At 36.9% G+C, this 21,421-nt stretch overlaps 2 protein-coding genes across 2 annotated transcripts; both read right to left on the bottom strand.

Moving 5' to 3' along the window:
* Positions 1 to 266: 266 nt before the first annotated feature.
* LOC132040475 (probable glutathione peroxidase 8) lies at positions 267 to 3,936 on the bottom strand. Its single transcript, XM_059431119.1, has 6 exons — positions 3,780 to 3,936; positions 1,815 to 1,891; positions 1,560 to 1,621; positions 1,174 to 1,292; positions 605 to 772; positions 267 to 532 (listed from the first exon to the last, which is right to left on the bottom strand). The coding sequence occupies exons 1-6, from the start codon at positions 3,813 to 3,815 to the stop codon at positions 500 to 502; spliced, it is 495 nt and encodes a 164-aa protein (XP_059287102.1). The 5' UTR covers positions 3,816 to 3,936; the 3' UTR covers positions 267 to 499.
* Positions 3,937 to 18,025: 14,089 nt separating this feature from the next.
* LOC132039536 (glutathione S-transferase T1-like) lies at positions 18,026 to 21,016 on the bottom strand. Its single transcript, XM_059430009.1, has 7 exons — positions 20,883 to 21,016; positions 20,417 to 20,490; positions 20,254 to 20,314; positions 19,570 to 19,623; positions 19,360 to 19,439; positions 18,812 to 19,017; positions 18,026 to 18,417 (listed from the first exon to the last, which is right to left on the bottom strand). The coding sequence occupies exons 1-7, from the start codon at positions 20,945 to 20,947 to the stop codon at positions 18,247 to 18,249; spliced, it is 711 nt and encodes a 236-aa protein (XP_059285992.1). The 5' UTR covers positions 20,948 to 21,016; the 3' UTR covers positions 18,026 to 18,246.
* Between the last annotated feature and the right edge of the window lie 405 nt (positions 21,017 to 21,421).

Here is a 21,421-nt window from a genome sequence, read left to right as displayed (position 1 = left end):
CCGGACAGCCCGGTGCACAAAGTATTCCGCGTTTTACGAGGCATCCTGCTAAATCATATAGAACTCTTTTAGCACACGACATAATGTTCCTGTGAACAAGATCACATGAACAAAAATTGTCCCCAAATGAACGTCAACAACCAGAATTTCCATCGATAAACATCAAAAATGCCAATCAAAAACTATTTTCAATTGGGCACCAACAAACCAGTTTCAGGAAAATGGCCAGCAGATTTAGTAACTATCAAGACACAGAAAGAAGAACATGCAAAAGCTGATAAATTATAAATCAGTTTAAAACTTCTCTTACAGAATACACAATTTCTGTTGCACAATATTTCATCGGCGATCATCTACATGATAACAGACCTTCTTATGTAATGTTTCTCCCTCAGATAACTAAACGAAATAAAGAGACAAATTTCTAAATTAAAACCAAGCCCGCATTATTAACAAGTGAAAAATCGATCGACATCGTTGAAGGCTCAACCCCTGGCAACTATACGATTCCAAGAAGCCTTTTCATATCCCTCTACAATAAAATCATGAAGCCATAAGAATCACTACATAATTTATGTTACAAACAAACTTGCAGGAAATTTACCTCAATAGTCAGAGGAGATGTGGTAGGATAATAGCGATCAACAACCTGCCCGTTGTTATCAACCAGGAACTTAGCAAAATTCCACTGAATATCATCCCTAAATATTCCCCAATTGCCTGATTTCAAGAATTTATAAAGCGGAGATGCATTTTCGCCATTCACTTCAATCTAGTTCAAGAAAAAAATACATAGTTGTTAATAAAATGAGAGCCCATTGACATAGTAAATCATGATTCCACAACTATGAATTCTAGAACAGGTAATTTCGAGATGTAATGGTGTCCATTTACAATGCAATTTGACATTATTGCAAATAAGCTAATTGATGGATAAAGGAAATTTTCTATATTTCTCAAAGTATTCTGCCGAAACATTGAACATGTTTTAAAAATTGGCATACATAAGCAGGGAGAGAATGTCTGCTTAAAAGACGGGACACGCTACCAAGCAAATCATACATAAGCAGGGAGAGGAGGTCTGCTTAAAAGACGGGACACACTACCAAGCAAATCACCAATTAGTAGCTAAAACAATGACAACTATCAGGGTTATTATTGTTCTTTCGTTACCTTGTTAAAGATAGGAAAGTCTGACTTGAAACGAGTACAAACAAAGTCTAAGATCTGATCGTTGGTCCCTGGTTCTTCCTCACCGAATTGGTTGCAAGGAAATGCCAATATTTCCAGGCCTGCGTTTGAATAAGAAAAGACCTTAACTTTCAGAATCTGAAAGGAAACAATTAAGAGAGACCTGAAGACAGTTTTACTAATTCTCAAACCAGAATGATTCAAATAGTCCAGAAGTTAAGCTTTAATCAAATATGTCAAATGGTCCATTCTTTGCAAACACTACCCCTTCCTTCTTCTCTTTAGGAGGAACTACTCCAGGAAGAGAGAGATGACAATTATGAAACAACCAGCAAGAGTCAAATGGTCAATTAACTAAAGACACATACCTTGATCTTTGTACTTCTCATATAATTGGTTGAGTTCCGTGTAGTTTGAGTTAGTCATCCCACTGTAGACCACCAAACAGATAATGGTTAAATAGTTCAATTCGGAAAACTATCACTTGAACCAGAGAATATGTAGAACGTATAAGCAGAAGACAACAAGGTTTTAAAGTCATGATTATCTTCTAGACAGAGATATTAAAAAAAGATTCACGCATACAATTACAAATATGATGGGTTGAAATTAAATGGTTCTACCACTTGGAAGCAACATTCACGATAAGTAGCACTTTTCCTTTGTAGATACTAAGATCTACATCATTTCCCACTGCATCCTGTGAGCAAAGGAGAGAGCATACTGAGTAAAGGAAAAAAGTACCAAGATATTTCAAACTTTTTCTTACGGGTTATCTCAGCGTTTATAGGGCCAAGGTGTGCAGAAGGGCTATTTAAACATGGGGAAGAGCTAGAGCCCTGAGGCATGGGGCGAGAGCTCCATGAATAAATAAAAAAATAAAATTGAAGAAGCTGCAAATAAGGTGCAGCAAAATTAGTATAAATGTCTAGGCATGTCAGCAACCGTTAACGGCCAGGCATGAACTGGCCCAAGATTTTTTCCCCTGAGCTGTTAAATAACGCCGTTGATCCTAGCAGTACACTGTTATCATTACCCGTTCCTTTATCTTTTTCATCCAAAATATAATGGCTTTCCTATCTCTTTAACCAAAAACTTTCACTGCATAAAGCTTTCTCTCTCTACAGTCAGGATGCTTTCTAATCATTCTCGCTAGACCTCTGTTACCATCACCAATCACCATCTCTATCTGTCTTTCATTACCGTACAGTTTCGAAAATTTCTCTCTATTCTAGTTGTGATTGAATTATTTTTGGATAGTTTCTAGATCATTGCATGTATGGTTCCAGCAAATGTTAATAGAAGGCTAGAAGCTAGTATTTGTATATATTCTCACTACCGTTTAAGATCCTTTAAGATGGTGGGAGTTATAGATGGGCAAACTTTGAGTAATAATGAGTGATTAGATAGTAAATTTGACATAAGGGATAGGACTAAGTGCATAAAAAGGACAATGCAAAGCTATTGCATTTATGGAAGAACATTATTTTCAGTTCCAGTTCCTGTTCCTCTTATCCCAGTTAGCATGAAAACATCCATTGATTGGGCCAAAGTGTTTTTAGTTCAATAGTTATACAGTCCTAGTTACAATACACAGACTTGACAAAGAGAAATATGAGCCTCCTTATGTCATGGACCTGGTTAACATAGTCAATCATATCTTGATAAACTGAGCCTCGTAAAGGAATGTCAACTGGTTTCAACCATAATGTTTAATTATACAGAACCGTAGATGAATTTTTCACCTCAAAAGGCTCTAGATCAGTTCTTCCAAAGTCAATGTGCCATTATACCATCATGCAGAGTCCTAAATTGCACCAAGAAACATGGTTCTACTTACCCAAGGGTGTATCCTAGTGATCAATGAAGTGAACTAATATATAGAAGACCAGGGTTCAGACCTCGGCAGAGACAAGAAAACGCCAAAACGCCAGGTGATTTCTTCTCATTTATTTAAGCATTAGTGACAGAGTTACCCAGTACCTATGATGGTGAGAGGTGAGAGATGCCTACCCCACCCCACCCCACCTACCCCCACGCCCTCCGCCTACCCCACCTCCCAGTCCGCTTACCCCACCATCAGAAGTTGCACTCCGAATTCAAAAGCCTCACAGTGTTTTGTTTTAAATATACACAAATGCGCTAAAAATAATATTTTCCAACTAGCGTACCAAACACAAGAAAATGAGTAGGAAAATCACTTATTTTCTGAAAAAACATTTTCTGTCACACCCAAAAGTTTACAAGCATGGTTTCAATTCAAACATAAGGTAAATATCACACTTCCATCCATTCTTCCCCTTAAAACAAACATAAACATATGCAACCAAACAGACGAGATATCACTTTTGCAGGTGCCTATTTCAGTGTAAATTGCGTATTATTTCCCCTTTACAAAAAAAAAAAAAAAAACCTAATAAGCTTACTGTTTATTGGGAAAATATGTAATGAACTTGAGTTGATATTTCCAAAAGAAAAAAAAAAAAACATTATTTACCCAATTGAACGGAGAACCTAACTAAAGTTGATCCAAAAATAGAAAGGACTAACTTATAATAAAAGATTAAGCAGAATTATTAGGAGCTAACCTTTACAGTAAAGTGATAAACAGATTGGGTGGCCATTGTCTTTGCTGGAATTTATTTGGCTTCAGGTACTCAAGTCTAGAATTTAGAACCCCAAAACAAAAAATACGCAACCAGGCATAACCCATTTATTAAGGAAATGTACAAGGTTAAACTAATTAATTATTTAAATAAAACAGAGTGTCGTCTTTAGGATAATTTTTTTTTCTAACACTACATGGTACATGCCACTAGTTGAGGTGAGGATGTCCTTTTTCACACTGATCTTCGAATTTTCTATTTTCAAGTAAATAGTAGTGCAAAGTAAATTCATAAAATCTATTTGTCCCTCTATCATAAAAGGATTCAACTTCACCTTTTATATATATATATGTATAATATAATACTTGGAAAGGGTTAAATTTGTCCTTCTATCACGTAAAAAGGACTAATTTTATTCCTTGTTATATTATTTGTATAAAAATATTCTGGATGCTACTTAAATGACTCAAATATACCTTCCTCCCTTAATAGTGACAATGATGGTGGAAGGAGAGGAGATGCTAGTGATGGCAAAAGAAGAAGTGTAGGGAGAGGGTAAAATGAGTTGGAGTAGGGAAGTGCACGTGATGTTCATCTCATTAAAATGTCAGTGTCACGTGGGATTGGTGTCCATCTTGGATAGATCCAATGAAGGAGATGTATATTTTGTTTGATGTATATTTTGTTAGAAAAATATTATTTTCTACTTAATATCTCAAAAATAAAAGGACTATTCCTAACAATCTATTTTATACATTAGTAACAGATACTTTGTATAGTTATTAGGTGGTTTTAAAGAATTAAATATCTTGAATTGACTAGGTGATCTTGATGATAAAACTGTTATTTGCCATCACATTTATTGGCATTCTAACGTTAATCATTTCAATAACCATTAAAGACATTTACTATATTTGACTATCCGTTTTAAACCTTCAATTTTTAGACTCTGAAAGAGACCATATTGTTGCTATATATATTACCTTGTGAGTTCATCTTGGGGACAAGGAAAAACATAGAAAAACTACTTCTTCTCATTTTGTATTGTTGGGTTTTTCTGAGATAAATCTTTGTTAGATTCTGGCTCCTAGTTTTGTACTAGAAGAGTTTGTTGAATCCTGGGAGATACGCCCATACCGGGTGAAATATCCTTAAGGACAGTGCCATTGGCATGCCTCAAGCTACGAAGAATTCTCTATAAGTGTTCGTGATCAAGTATTTTCCTAAAGCTTAGAAGAAGTCCTTATAAGTGTTCGTGATGAAGAGAAGTCCCTATAAGTGTTCGTGATGAAGAGAAGTCCCTACATGTGTTCGTGATGAAGTGTTTCCCGTAAGATTTACAACAATCTTAAGGATATCTCTCACTCTTTTCTTACGGAAAATTGAAAGAGACTAACTTAGTACAATCTGTCTAAGTTCTAGGTATGCTTCTGATAATATTTGATTGCATGTTGGCCGTTCTACATAAAGAAGGAAATTATCATTCAAGGCAAATGTATGCTTGATAATTCTGAATTTGTTTTGCGTGAAATTTGTGAAATTCTGTGGTATTTGACTAGAGACCAAATATTTAAGAGAAGCTGAATTTTGGGTATTCTAAACTTTTGAAATACTTTAATTTTCATTGTCTGTTTCTTCTCATGTGAACTTGAATTCTCGTGAAAATGCACATCAAAAATGATATTTGAACTTTCGTTATATAGGTTTGATGTTTTGCTGAGTAACGTAAATTTATTAATGAAAGAGATTTGTTTTGTCTTAATTGAAATTTTATGGTTTCTCTTTTTTTTTTTTTTTTTTTTTTTTGGTTTGTTCTGCTTTGGCAAATTATGGAATGAAAAACTTTTAAGTGTGAAGTATATTATTTGTGTGGGATAACAAGGTCTATATTTGCTATAAAACAGAATAAAGATTTAGTCTTCATTTTTGAAGTTATCATGAGCAATCATTTTTAGTATTGTTTAATTGGGGTATATACTGCAGAAAGTGTAGCAAGATCTTATTAGTCACGGAATCACAAATTTTAATTTGTCTATGACCATTATGAGTAAGTTTCGAATAGATTTTTCAGTATGTATACTATTGAGTATTTCATCTTACATCAGCCCCAAAGATAGATCTTTGACATATGAAATAGTCTTACCCGTGAATCTAATCCATACGCTTTGGTGTTTAGTTTGAACAAGGATCTGTGAAATAGCATATTGTACTATAGCTATATGGTTAATTATATATGGTGAATGACATGTGAAAATAATTTACCGGATACTTGAAAGTTTGCAAAAGTCGTAACTACTATTTATAGTAACATGATATAATTATTGTGGTCGTTTCTCAAGAAAATCTTGTGGTCAATTTGAGTGACTGGATGATAGACTTTGTGTTGCTATGCATATTTGTGTGAAAAAATTAATTGTATGACTTACACCCAAGTGGAGGAGAAGAATTTATTTATTTTGGTGATTCAAGAGTTACTCAAGTTTTTGGAAAAAGAAAAATTCTTCTTAAACTCACATCTGAAATTATTGGCATTAGCTGAGTGATCTATATTTCTATTATTTGAGCCAATAATTTGATTCTTGTGGAATTACTAGAAAAACTTGAAGAGAAGATTTTATTTGAGTATGATAAGGTTGTATCAACCAAAATAATATTTTTATGAGCAATGATTATTGTCATCATAGTTTGTTTATTTGTGTTTACTTCTTTTAAATAAATAAAAAAAACTAGTATTTGTATCATTTCTTATCCAACTCTTGGTAAAAATATTATTTTCTTAAAATATTTATTGATAATGGCATAGTGTGGATAACTATACAAAATCGTTTGGGTGAAGTTATACTATTAGTTTGTTATTTATAAGATGAAATCTCTTATGAGAAATGAGTAATACTTCTTATGAGTTATGAAAATATTATTCCCTTATCGTAGAATTTTTGAAAATGTGGGGGTTATGACGTCTTATGAGTTATGAAAAATATTATTTTCCTGTCTTAAATTTTTTGAAAATGTGGGGGTCACGGTGTCTTACTAAAGTTATGTTTAGAGAATTCTTTGAAAAAAAAATGATAACATGTGGTGGTGTTGTTCGAAATGCTTTTGAAAATAAAGTTTGATAAGAAGCAAATGATGGTAAAGTGTTTGCTGAATTAATATTTATTGTACTAGAGGGGTACAATGATGTTAAGTGGATTTATGGTTATGTGTTCACCCTCTGTGGAGGTGTAATAGTATGCAAATCAGCCAAGTAGACCACAATGAAATATGAGTATAGTTTGGAGTTGGTTGATAATGAGACTTCTCAGTGAGTATTAAGGTTGAGTTAAAACCAGCATGTCTATACATTGTGGTTGCCAAGCAGTGTTAGCTGTAGTGAATAAATAATTTTTTCGGTGGCAATAAAACATATTCGTTTGGAACATAAAGTGATAAAACAATGTTGTTGGACAGTTGCCTCACATGTTTGCTAGTTCTTATAGTGGAATGGGATTCCACGTTGGCTTCAGAATTATTTGCCACATCCTCTGCCAATTCATCTTCCACGTCAATCGCCAAATCATCTGCCACATCAATAGTATCATTCATAACAATACTCCTTTCCTGCACAAGGACCTTGTCCTCAAGGTTCTGAGATTGTGATTCCATGGGCTGCTCGACTTCAGACAGTTGTAAGGGAGTGAACTGCTCAGTTGGCTTACCAATACAACGTTTGAGCATCGAAACATGAAATACCGGATGGATACGTGCCGTGTTTAGAAGCTCTAGCTTGTAGGCTACTTCCCCAATGCCTTTGATCACCCGAAATTGTCCAAAGTAACGACGGCCTAGCTTAGAGTCTTTGGTGGTTACGTACCGTGTTCTGGCGGTATAATTTGAGTTTGACAAAGACCCAATCATCTGGAGAAAAAGTGACCTCAATGCGATGCCTGTCCGCAATTTTCTTCATACGATTCTGAGCTTTGAGCAAGTTGGTCTTGAGCAAACCAATGAATTCATCCCTATCCAGCAAACAAGCTTCCACCAAGTCATTTGAACTGCTACCCAATATGTAACGCGCGACGGTAGGTGTCTCTCTACCATAGAGGGCCTAGAAAGGAGTCATTCCAGCCGGCGATTGGTAGGCAGTATTATACCAATATTCTACCCAGGGCAGCATCGCAACCCATCTGTGAGGAGCATCCGCCACAAAACACCGTTAATATTGCTCGACACACTTGTTCAAGGCCTCCGATTGCCCATCCGTTTAGGGATGGTATGCAGTACTCATGGCTAGTGTAGTACCCTGCAACCTATTAATTTCCTGCCAGAAGGAGTGAAGAAAACGCAGGTCGCGATCAGTAACAATGGTGCGAGGTGGTCCATGGAGACGTATGATCTCTACAATAAAAGCATATGCAACAGTAGGCGTTGAAAAGGTTAAGGGTAATGGAATAAAATGCCCGTATTTTTCAGGAGTCTGTCCACCACCGTCATGATAGTGGATTTCCCTTTAGAACACAGCAAGCAGGTAATAAAATCCATTGCGATATCCTTAAAAACCAAGTCGGGTATGGGAAAAGATTGTAGCAAGCCGGCTGGTGAATGATGGTTATCCTTCATCTGTTGACAAATAAGGCAAGCTGCAACAAAACTCGTTACGTCTTTGCGCATCCGTTTCCAAAAAAAATTAGAAGCCAAGCGATGGTATGTACGCGCAGCCCAAGCATGCCCGCCCAATGCAGAAGTGTTTGAAACTCGGACATCAAGGCCTGACGAATTGGAGAATCCGATGGAATTACAATGCGTCATTTGTAAAATAAAATCCCATCTCGAACGACATATCCATCAAACAAAGCAGGCTGCTCTGCCAGCCCCTTTTGCAATTCTAACAACTCAGGATCAATCTGATTCAAAGCTCGCAATTCTCCTTCAAGTTTATAGTGCTGAGAAGTGATAACAAGCAATGCAGCATCGGTATTACGCGACAAAGAATTAGCTGCTTGATTCTGCCTCCCCGGGCGATATATAATCTGAAAATCATATCCCACCAATTTAGTAAGCCATTTTTGCTGCTCCGGCGTCTGGATGGTCTGGTTAGTTAAGCTCCGAAGGGATTGCTGGTCTGTGTAGATAGTAAACCACCTCCCTAAAAGATATTGGCGCCATTTAGCCACAGCTTTAGTGATAGCATACATTTCCCGATGATAAGTAGACGCTCCCTGCATGCGCAAGCTCAATTTCTGACTGAAATAAGCAATTGGGTGCCCCTTTTGAGACAAAACAGCCCCTATGCCCTGACCTGAAGCGTCCGTCTCAAGTTGAAACTCCGGTGAAAAATCAGGAAGTGCTAATACCAGGGTCGAGCTCAGCTTATTCTTCAAAGTTTCAAAAGCTGCCTCGGCCAATGCACTCCAAATAAAAGAATTCTTCCGCAACAAATATGTCAATGGTCTTGCGGTTGCGGCATAGTGATGAATGAAACGCTTGTAATAACCGGTTAAGCCAAGAAAATTCCGCACATCTTTGATATTTTTAGGTAGTGGCCATTGTCGGATAGCTGCTATTTTACTAGGGTCCACACTGAGTCCGTGGCTGGATAAAATATGGCCCAAGTATTCCACTGATGTTTGGCCAAACAAACATTTAGCTCTTTTGGCCACCAGTTGATGGTGCCGAAGTAGGACCAACAGGATTGTAAGTGTCCCAAATGAGCCTTCCAAGTGGGGCTATATACAAGAATGTCATCAAAAAATACTAGGACAAAACGACGCAAATGCGGACGAAAAACTTCATTCATGGTCGCTTCGAATGTGGAAGGTGCATTTGAAAGGCCAAACGGCATTACCAAGAATTCATAATGTCCCTTGTGTGTTTGAAAAGCAGTTTTAGCCACATTTTCGGGTCGGACTCTAATCTAATGATAACCGAACAGCAAGTCCATTTTGGAGAAATACACTGCCCCATGAAGTTCGTCAAAGAGCTCATCAATTGTTGGTATAGGAAATCGATCTCTTACCATTACAGCATTCAGGGCACGGTAATCCACGCAGAATCTCCATGTGCCATCTTTTTTACGAACAAGGAGGACTGGAGAAGAAAAAGGGCTAGTGCTCGCCCTTATATGCCATCTCGGAGCATATCTGCCACTAATTTTTCCATGACTTTCTTCTGAAAATGTGGATATCTATAAGGTTTGACGTTAACCTGACCGGCCCCGGGCGTCAAATGGATAGCATAATCTTGAGGTCGATTGGGAGGTAGACCTTGTGGCTTTTGGAACACATCACTCAATGAATCAAGAAGTTGTTGCAATTCTGGTGGACATGGATCCGCTGATGGTGTAGCCGATAGAATTGTTCAAGGCTTGGAACTGGATCGTCTAGTGGTACCATTTGTAAGCAAAAATAAGAAGATATAGCATATGTGGCAATATATCATCTCAGGCTATGCAACTGGACTAGTTGTGCTTCTATTGGTGCATCACCTTGCCAACAAACCACCAAGCCATTTGAAGTGAATTCAAACAACCGTTCAGCATAGTCCGTAACTACTCTACCCAAAGTAGCTAACCATGAAACTCCCAAGACTATATCTGCCCCGTGAACAGCGATCAAATAAAGATCAAGTACGAGTTCAGTGCCTTGGACTGATATAGGCACCTTGCGAGCAACACTATCACAAAGCAACCCGGTTGCTACCTACCACGTACCGAAAGGCAGAATTGACGTGATTGGCAATTGCAGGAACTTGGCGACTCTTATTTGAGCAAAATTATCAGTAGCTCCACCGTCGATCAATACTTGCCTTTGGCGCCCCATTAATATGGCCAGTAAACCGAAGAGTGGCAGCGGAGCTTCCTCCAGCGAGGGCATGATATGAAATAGCCGAATGTTCCAGAACTTCTAAACATTGTTGATCTTCGGCTAAAATGTCATCAGGGACAATTGTCTCCGGCATAAATGGGTCTAAAACAGAGCTATCTTCAGTAACAAGCATCAACTAAGGTGGGATCTTACATTTGTGGCCGGCTGTATATTTCTCGTCATAATTGTAACACAAACCCTTCTCACGACGGCTCTGGAATTCGGCATGAGATACTCGTTTAATGGGTGGTTGAGTGGGGAGTACTGAACAAGAGCGGAGGATGAATTCACATTAGGCTGAGCAATAGAGGTGGTGCTTTGTTCGCAAGCGGGTCGGATCGGACCACTTTTTAGCATGGATACGTCTCCTGAATATAGGCCGATTTAGAGTCTCCCTCGACATTCCGGGCTCGTGAACGACACCCGAAATTTTAATATCCTCCCGCGATCTAGAAATAAAGAGGCGGACCATCAGCCCATCAGATATGTCATTGGTCTCGTTTGCTATTGCCTCAAATCGGCGCTGCAACTCCGATACAGTGGTCACGTGGCAAAGCTTTGCCAACCGATCCTCAGCAAACTCTAGCCCTCGTGGTTGGAATCGAATCCTAACCTTCGGTGGCCGATCCCATCCGACTAATGCCGGCTTGTTCGAAACAACCACCTATACCACTCCAAAGCTTCGTTGTCGAGATAGAATGATGCCAAGGATAACTTCTGGTTGTCGGCGATGCTGTAGAAATCAAAGTACCGCTCAGCCTGAAATACCCACGCCTCCGAATTTTCACCACGGAATCGTCCCAATTCCACCGGAGCTGGCCTATGCCGTATAGTAGGCGCCGCTGCTACCGGTTCATCGTAACCCTCTTGGCGATGATGATGGTGATCTACCGCCATTGTAAGACCTTGGACATGAGCAGTGGTCGGTATAACTTTTCCGACCATCTCTTGCAGTAGGTAACGAAGTTCAGCGATATCCTTGGAAAAGGAGTCTGTCACCTCCTTCACTGAATCATCCACAAGCGCCTTGAGTTTTTGGTCCTCTATTAGAGACCTATGGATGAAAGCACTAATGACACAAACTCAATAACGAACAACAGATTCCAAACCAGTGGTTCTAAGCAATATTAATTAACTTGCAGAGATAGCATTACAATGAACTGAACCAAATAGAAATTGCTAAACATAACCCTAAGAGAGGAGATGAGAAGAGAATAAGAATTAGATGAGAAACAAAGACTTTCAATAACAATTGCCTAACTTTCTTGGTTCTCCCTCAACTTCTTTATACTAGTTATCAACTGCTCCTTCACATTTCTTCCCCCATTTTGGCACGATGAAATCTGCTAACTTCTTGGACGGTTGCCTCACACGTTTGCTAGTTCTTATAGTGGAATGGGATTCCACGTTGGCTTCAGAATTATTTGCCACATCCTCCGCCAACTCATCTTCCACGTCAACTGCCAAATCATCTGCCACATCAGTAGTATCATTCACAACACATTTAGGTAACATCGAGGATAATTTTTATGCTAATAATATAACAGAGGGCATCCAACAGTGTGACCTAGTAGTCAGTATAATGAGATGAGAATCATGAAGTCTCAAGATCAACCCCAGTGCAGACAACAGCACTAAAAGTGATTTCTTCTCATTTCAACAAGAAAAACACTAGGTGATTTCTTCTCATTTTAAAAAGAAAATATAACTAAGAGCCTATTTGGATGGGCTTAAAATAAGCAGCTTATAAGCTGGAAACAGCTTATAAGCCAAAAAAAAAAAAAAAATTGGGGTAGGGTAACTTATTTTTTTTAGCTTATAAGCTGCTTTAGATAAGCTAAGCCAAATGGACCCAATTATTTTTTTGGGCTTATTTTATGCACAAAATGGCTTTAAGCTGGCCAGCCAAACACTCAAAAAAGCTGAAAACAACTTATAAGCAACTTATAAGCCAATCCAAACGGGCTCTAAGGCATAAATGACCCTTTCACTTTATAATTATATAAAATTCTCATTGATCTTTATAAATTATAATTTAGAAAAAAAATTGGATAATACATAAATTTGACTTAGTTTGCAACTTGCACACCTAAACTTTGTGATGAGACTCATTTACTCCGTGAATTAAAACTTTAGATGTTCAACCACTCTAAATGGCAACTGTCAACTCTGAATCAATTACTGCTTACTAAAGTCCTATTGAATTCCTCTCTCCTTTCTCTCTGCTATAAAAATTTACCTTAGCTATTTAAGTTCACATCTTGCGACGTGTATTGTCGGCTCTGACGCACCAATTATAATCTACCATGTCATGTGACACAATGATTAGAATAATAGGTTTATCCAGGTTGGAGAGATATACATTACCTATTTTTAGATTGAGTAGAGTTTCTTAGATAAAGTATCTAAGAGAATTGAATGTGATCTCCTCGTTTTTCTCCTCTCAAATGAATTGGAATACCTAATACATATTTGAAAGGTAAAATTGGTTAATGGTTGAAAGGCTCAAAAGTCTAATGAAGAGATTTTAAAATAACAAATGAATATTTGTGAATAATGTGGATATCATTTAAAAATGAGTAGTCCGGATAGAATTGAACTTTTGATTGATCGGGTACTTGAGATTGATAAAAACTAAGTGTCCACCAAAACAGATAAGGGACCAGGTACCTTATTTGTTCCCTCAGGCTAAAACAGAAAGTAAACAAGACACGATGCTTACGTGGAAAACTCCTTGCTGAAGGGATTAAAAACCACGACCTACCCTGATAGGATTTCCAACTTCACTAACTGAGCAACGTCTATCAAATTACAAGGCTTTTGCAACCAAAGGATTAGCCCACTAATCCCTTCCCTTATAATACCTTTATTGCAAGCACCTACTTGACTAACTCTAGCCAAGAACCAAACTGATTCAACTACCTCTAGCTGAACTTCAACTCACCATAACTAACTATAGTTAAGCGTAAACACAAAAAGCTTAATAAACCAAACACCTACAAAAGTCCTTCTTAAAAAAAGTGTAGATTTACTATATTTAGACCAAAAGATAAAGACTAAAATAACCTAGGACTTAAGACATCTTCAGTATTGGGATCTGGTCCTTGGAGTTATTTAGTCTTGATCTTGAAAGCTCTGAGAAAACAGTGGTGGCTACTCTTTTCAACAATGAGAATAATATGTTTTGAGTTGCTAGGTCAAACAAATGCCAACATGTTGTTTATATAGGGGATCGAGTGAGGAGCATGTGACATAGATAGAGACATTGCAATGATACGTCATACGTCTGCCGTGCGCTTCTATCGAACAGATCTTGCAAGTTTACATTGTATCACAAATCGTATAGTGCCGAGAGACCAATCAGGACACGGTTCTGATGCATATGTCGATCATCAAAGCTCATAACTCATTAGAGATCCTATTGATGAAGAGATGGTCTCTGTGGATCCAATTGAATTTCATTCGGAGGAGGATCCTATCAAAGAAAACCAGGATTAACCGAACTTGTTCAAACAGGCATAGGCCAGAGTAGAACTTTAATTGCTTCTACCTTCTGTTAATTGATTGGGCGAAATTTAGCATCCACAACTATCAATACACCGAATGGAACGGACATGCCGAATTAATTTGGAAAATATCCAGGTAGACTTTCTTTATCCGGAACTCCCATTGTCCATTCAAAACCTTACTTTGAATTTCACTGATGCTATCTATTCTTTTGGAGAATAAGCCGAGAAAATTTGGACGTTTCTATGCTTTCCCATTATTTCCTTATCAGTTGTATAACATCGTTAATTTAGAAAATATCTAGATAGACTTAATCTCACTTTATGTGGTTATATGCTTGTTGTTGAAAAAAATATAAAAAATATTTAAAAAAATTAAATTGTTTCAAAATCTAAAAGATTTTTTTTTTTTTTAACGGACTAAACTATCCTTCCGATTTTATTCCAACTAAGATTTTTAACTTTAAAGTCAAAAATAAATCAAAAATAGATATTACTTTATCATAATTAAATGATAAAATCTATATGCAGAACATGTGTATTGCATTTATTGATTCAGTGCAAATAAACGTTTTTCCTCATTTTCACTTTGCTCAAACAGGCTCATTTAATCTCCCATAGCAAGATCATTCAAATTATTTGATCAAGGGTGATGATTGAGTGTTATCGTGTGAACATATCTTTTGCATTTTGGAGGTCTATATATCTACAACAATTTGTTTATTTACGTAACGAATAATGTTAAGTGTGATTTGTCAATGTACCTACCCCGTACCTACGGGCTACCCCAATCATAACGTTTTGAAATAGTATTTGGACCATTTGAAGAGTGGGCATTTAGGCCTACTTCTGTATAGGAGGTAATGGAAAACATTTTTTTGCGCGGAGTGCCCTTCTTTTAGGGTTTTTTTTACTTTTTTTCTCATGTTGTAGTCTTTAAATTATCCTCATTCTTTGGTATTTAATTTTTGCCCTTCGCGCCGAAATAATGAAGTTCTGAGTTCGAACCCCCGCTCAAGCATAAATTAAAAAAAAAATCGCAAGACAAAGTTTGGGTCGCGTGTATGCCGGGGACCAAGAGATACTTTTGTTAAGGAATTACACATTTATGTGGGACCATGATACCATGCCTTATGGGCGACTTGGCGTAAGTATAAGGGTCCCATAACTTGATAATTTCTTCACAAAGATTATACGATTGGCATACTTTTAATCGGCAAACTTTGCATGAACCGGCATCGCTTTGTGAAGAATTATCAAGTTATCCTTTAACCGCATACTTATGCCGTCGCCCGTAAGCGCATAAGTATGTCCCGTATTTGGTAATTCTTCCAAAGTTATCTTGGGGCATACTTTTAATGGGCAAACTTTTATCTTGGGATAGGCATAAACTTTTGAATGAATTATCAAAGTTATCGGACCGATACTTATGCCAATCACTGCCCATAAGGCATAAGTATCACTGGTGATAACTTTGGTAATTCTTCATAAATGTATCTTACGTTGGGGGCATAAGCGAAATTTAAACTTGCCTAGCGAATTTTTTTAAAATTTTTTGCGCGTGGGTTCGAACCTGGAACCTATGGGTTTTAGTCGAAGGGCAAAATTTAAAGATTTCAAATATGAGGGGCAAAATTTAAAGACCACCCCAAACGAAGGGCAATTGTGCGAATTGCCATTTAATCTCCCATAGCAAGATCATTCAAATTATTTGATCAAGGGTGATGATTGAGTGTTATCGTGTGAACATATCTTTTGCATTTTGGAGGTCTATATATCTACAACAATTTGTTTATTTACGTAACGAATAATGTTAAGTGTGATTTGTCAATGTACCTACCCCGTACCTACGGGCTACCCCAATCATAACGTTTTGAAATAGTATTTGGACCATTTGAAGAGTGGGCATTTAGCCCTACTTCTGCATAGGAGGTAATGGAAAACATTTTTTTGCACGGATTGTCCTTCTTTTGGGGTGGTCTTTAAATTTTATTCCTCATATTTGTGGTATTTAAATTTTGGCCCTCATATTTAATGGTCTTTAAGTTTGCCCTTCGCTTGAAAAGGTAGGCAAATACGAGGTTACGAATTCGAACCCCCGGAGGCATAAAATAAAAAATAATTTCACAAGGCAAGCGGGGGACGTGTATGCGGGATCCGATATCTTTCATAAGGAAAAACTAAAGTTATGTCGGATGGTATAACTAAAAGTTTGCCCCGTAAAGAACTTTTCCTTAAGGTATGGTTTAGTTATCTTGTAATGGAGGCTTTAGTTAAGGCGTAACCAAAAGTATGCCGTAAAAGTGAGCGAAAGCTTTCTTAAAGGCATAAACTTTGCCTTATAAAGGCAAACTTTTCGTTATGCCTTAATAAAAGATTCTCCTTACGGGGGGCATCTTTTAGTTATGTCTTATAGGGCACGCATTTAGTTAAGGCATAACTAAAAGTATGCACATAAGCGCGGGCTTTTCCGCGCATAACCAAAAATTTGCCTTGAAAACTAAAAAAAATAAAATATATACCTCGAGGCAAAGTTCGCCCCCTCCGGCAGAGTTTTAGTTAAGCAAAACTAAAAGTAGGGGGGCGAAAATTCAAACTTCTGTCTTGCGAATTTTTTTAAAATTTTTTCGGGCGGCGGGAGTTCGAATGCGGAACCCATGGGTTTAGGCGAAGGGCAAAACTTAAAGACCGACGGCAAATTTGAGGGGCAAAATTTAAAGACCACCCGAAAAGAAAGGCAATTCGCAGTAATGCCCTTATTTTGGGGTGGTCTTTAATTTTTGTCCATCAAAATAAAAGTATTAAACTTTTATCCTTCGCTTAAAACCTCAGGGTTCCGGATTCGAACCCCTGCTCAAGCAAAAATTAAAAAAAAAAATCGTTAGGCAGAGGTTGCCTATAAACTCTGCCCCATCGAGCATAGTTTGCTTGCAAAACTCTCCCTTAAGGTAGAGTTTGCAGACAAATTATGCCTGATGAGGCAGAGGCTGCCTACAAACTATGCCTTAAGGTAGAGTTTTGCAAGCAAACTACGCTTTGCCTTCAAAATTCTGCCTTAAGGCAGAGTTTTGATGGCAAAATTTTACCTTAAAGCAGAGTTTTACAGGCAAAACTCTGCCTTTCGAATACAAGTTCTATCTGGAGAATTTTTTTTTTTAGTTTTTGACTGAACAGGGATTCGAACCGGAAACTTAGGAGTTTTAGCCGAAGGGCAAAAATTAAAGACCAGCAATTTGAGGGGTAAAAATTAAAGACCAGCGCATTTGAAGGCACTCCGCACAAAAAAATGTTGTGAAACAGCCAATTGGGTTCACATTTTTGTATTCAAATTACTCCCTCCGATTTAAAATTATAGTCCACTTAGCCTTTAGAATACACATTAAGAAAATACCAACTCCTAAAAAGATATAAATATTTTGATTAAATTACCCTTAATGAAATACTACCTGGTTAATATGATTTCTTGATTATATAAAAACTCACTTATCTATGGGTGTGTTCGGGAGGAAAATGTTTTCCAATTTTCTCATGTTCGTTTGGTCAAAAATTCTGAAAAATATTTTCTTTAGGAAAACAAGTTCCTTAAAGATGAAAACTTCCTAACGAAGGTAGGGAAAACAAGTCCCACCCATTATTTCCTTATCAGTTGTGTATAACACCGTTAGTAGTTGTAGTTGCACCAGAAAGCACAATGCATACAAACAGATCACTCTCAACATTTGAAACACAAAAAAAGAACTGCTTTTATTCAGAAGATAAGTGCCACTCAACAGTATCTAAGGTGTTTTAAGAAATATTCTGCTGTATAACCCCGCAGGTTGATTGGAGTTGAACCACAAAGAAGGAAAACTAAAAATAATGCCACTCAACATTTGATACATAAAATAAGAACAGCTTTTATTCAGAAGATTACTGCCACTCAACATTATCTGAATTGTTATAAGAACATCTAGCATACAAACAGATTACTTTATAATAAGAAATATTCATCCTTGAAAGCACACAAAATGTTATAATGCAGGCATACGCAAGCCTTAACACATTATAATAGGTTTCACATAGACTTCAAATGCAGATAGGTCTTCAGCTTGATCATGTAGCCTAACTGCTTGCTCCAGCGGATCGCTGCTTCTCGAACATCTCCTTAACTTTGAAGAGGGTTGCATGTATTTCATCAAAATGAGGTGCTGTGGCACTCTTCACATCATCAATCCACTTCAAAACGTTCTTGTGCGGACTTAATATACTGTCACGGTCCTTCTCATCAACAAACTGTATTCAACAAGAAACCGAGCTGTTAGAAAAAACATCTTTTGGGCCTAATACACCCATAAGCCCTGGCACTGTCTATATAAACACCATTATGGGTGTTGGTAGACCTACTCTAAATCGTCTAGAGAATGGCTAGTGTCAGAAATATATGCATCAAGTCGTGATTGCTACAAATGATTCCCAAACTAGCATTTAATTAATTTGTTACACAAACTTCAACAGAGAACACGTCTCTGTCAGTGTGACGCGTAACACATTTTGAGAAATACATGCTCAAAGATCATGGTATGCCAGGCTCAAGTAAAGCTATGTAATTGTATAAACTTCTAATCATTATATACGTCAAATAGTAAGTTGGAAGATGCAATACAACAAACAAGAAATGTGTCTATACCTCAAGCTGCATAATCTCACAAACTAAGCTAAGATCAGCAAGGGAAGGTTGGGAATTTCCATTCAAAAAGCTTCCATCTTTCTGCAGCCAAAAGGTATCAATCGTTGCAAGAGAGCATGAAAGGACCTTTTTGCCTTCTGCCGCTGCTTGTGGATTCACAGGCAATCCAAATGCAGGTGCCAGTACACTGTTAAAAACATATCCCGCTGAAAAACAGAAGCATTCATTGAGAAAGCCAAATTTAGAGGAAACAACATAAAAGAAGTACATTGCAGTAGAACTGATAAGGTCACACGCAAACTAGCAAATCATTGAGCCACCAAAGATGCATTTAAATGTTTTTCAACATGGCATTTGTCTCAATCACTATATGGAAAAGATAGTTAAGAAAAGTATAAGACAATAAATTGTGCCTTCCTATGCAAACGAATTTCCCATCTATTTTGAAGATAATCTGATTAAGTTCCTCTGTAACAAATTCAAAAGCTTAGAGTAAATTAACCAATTAGGAATGAGCAAAAAGTATCTTCAACATAAACAAAAAGCACCTGAACCACGGCGTAAGTTAGAGTGGTGCCAATCCAAGACAGACTCTATTTTTGCTCTTTTCTGCAGGTCAGTTGGATACCTTCAAGATGAAGCCAAAAATAGTGAGAAGTACAGATTACAATCATATAAATAAGTGTTTACATTTAAAGAACTTTACTGTTTCACTAGAACTGCAAATTCAATTAACAAGTCGACGCAGCTAAACATACCAATGATCAGCAACTTCCGGAAATGCAGAAGCTAGATATCTAAGAATTGCATGACTGCAAAACACGGAAAATTTGTTAGCAAGCTTTTAAAAACTTTAAATGAGCCAAAATTACATCACTAGAGTTCATAAATAATTTTTCATTCGGAAGGGGCAACACCATCATACCTACAACTCAGGGGAAAGCATCACTTAAGCAACTTGTGGGGCACAAATAAATCTTTCTAATAAGATCCATTTACTTAAAAAAGGCAGGGGAAGTATATGCATACACATAACACACTCACAGACACACACTTCCTCTTGTGGTTCTTGAAGTCTGTTGAAGAATTAACAAAAAAGGGTATGGATCTATAAACGGACAAACAGGAATTCTTCCAATATTGAATTTACCTTATGACTAAGTAAGGCATAGCACAAATCCTCAACCAAAAATCAACAAATGGCACCTCCCATGACCGCATTTTACATTCTTCAGATTATATTATACCAATATTTTCAACCTATATGCTAAAGCGGTTCATTTTCAACGCAAAACATAAATTTATATGTAAAAATCCTCAAAAATTAAAAATAAATAGTCAATATGAACCCATAACTTTAAAGATATAATGGGTTCAATTCTAAAAACATTAAATATTGAACCCATAAAACTTAAATCCGGATCCATCTCTGAAGAAATTACCTTTCGAAAAGCTTAAAAGTGCCATGAACTATGGCTGGTACTTGCTTCATGGGATTAACTTCTGCAAATGAAATAACAGTACTACAAGTATTTAAAAACTAATACTCCAAACAAAACATAAAACATTAGTAAACTAATTCAAGCTTTTGAAGAGCGAACGAACCTTCAAATTCAGGTGCCTTATGTTGGCCTTTAGAAAGATCAACAGGAACCTCCTCAAATTCAATTCCATTTAATCTTACCAAAAAAAAAAAAAACAATAATCAGATTATGATGAATCAGACGAAATAATTAGGGGTCATTTGGTACACCAAATGCCCATTATTATAAAAAAAAAAAAAAAAATAGTTTTATGGTCCTTTTACGAGGGATCTTGATTTTTAAAGTTTAGTTTTGTGATCCAAGATCTGAAAAAGTTATTTTCTTCCATTCAAATTATAAGAGAGCAACATATCTTATTACCTCAAATAAGTGGTATAATCCAGGAGTAAGTTTAATACTATTAGATTTATACAGTAACCAAACAGATTATAAATTTAATCACAAACTTATTTCTGGATATCTCAGCTTATCTTCCTAAGCAAAGTTTAGAGAAATGAAGAATGAAAAAAGAAGGTATAATAAATTACTTGCAGAAGATAAGAAGAGCACGAGAAGGTTGTGAGAGGCGATCTGCATAAACTTTGAGCGACATGGCTATGGATTGATCAGAATAGAGTCGAGTGTTGTGAAGGAATTGAGAGAGGGCGCGTATTTAAAGCCGTTTGGGTGCCAGCTAAGTGGGACCCCATTTAATCAACAAATATTAACTACTCCCTCCTCCTCCATATTAAGGGCCACGAAAATCTTAGCAGTCGTTTGGTACGCGGATAAAGTTATCTTTGAAATTATAATCCTGAAATTATAATTTTGGGATTGGATTATTTAGTATTTGCTCTTTATTTGATTCATTGGATTAAAGGTGAGATATACCATGTATAATCCAAAGCATATGCATGGTATTAGTTATACCATCTAGGAAATGGGATAATATTATCCAAGATTGTGGTATAATTTTATATCGGAACTAATTAGTAACTCAAACCAAACATGATACAGATTTAACCCAAAAATTTAGTACCGATATATCCTGCCTTATACCATCTACCAAACGATCCTGAGTATTTGA

Source organism: Lycium ferocissimum, chromosome 12, assembly GCF_029784015.1.
Source record: "Lycium ferocissimum isolate CSIRO_LF1 chromosome 12, AGI_CSIRO_Lferr_CH_V1, whole genome shotgun sequence".
Taxonomy (NCBI): domain Eukaryota; kingdom Viridiplantae; phylum Streptophyta; class Magnoliopsida; order Solanales; family Solanaceae; genus Lycium; species Lycium ferocissimum.
This window is presented reverse-complemented; position numbering and strand designations above follow the sequence as displayed.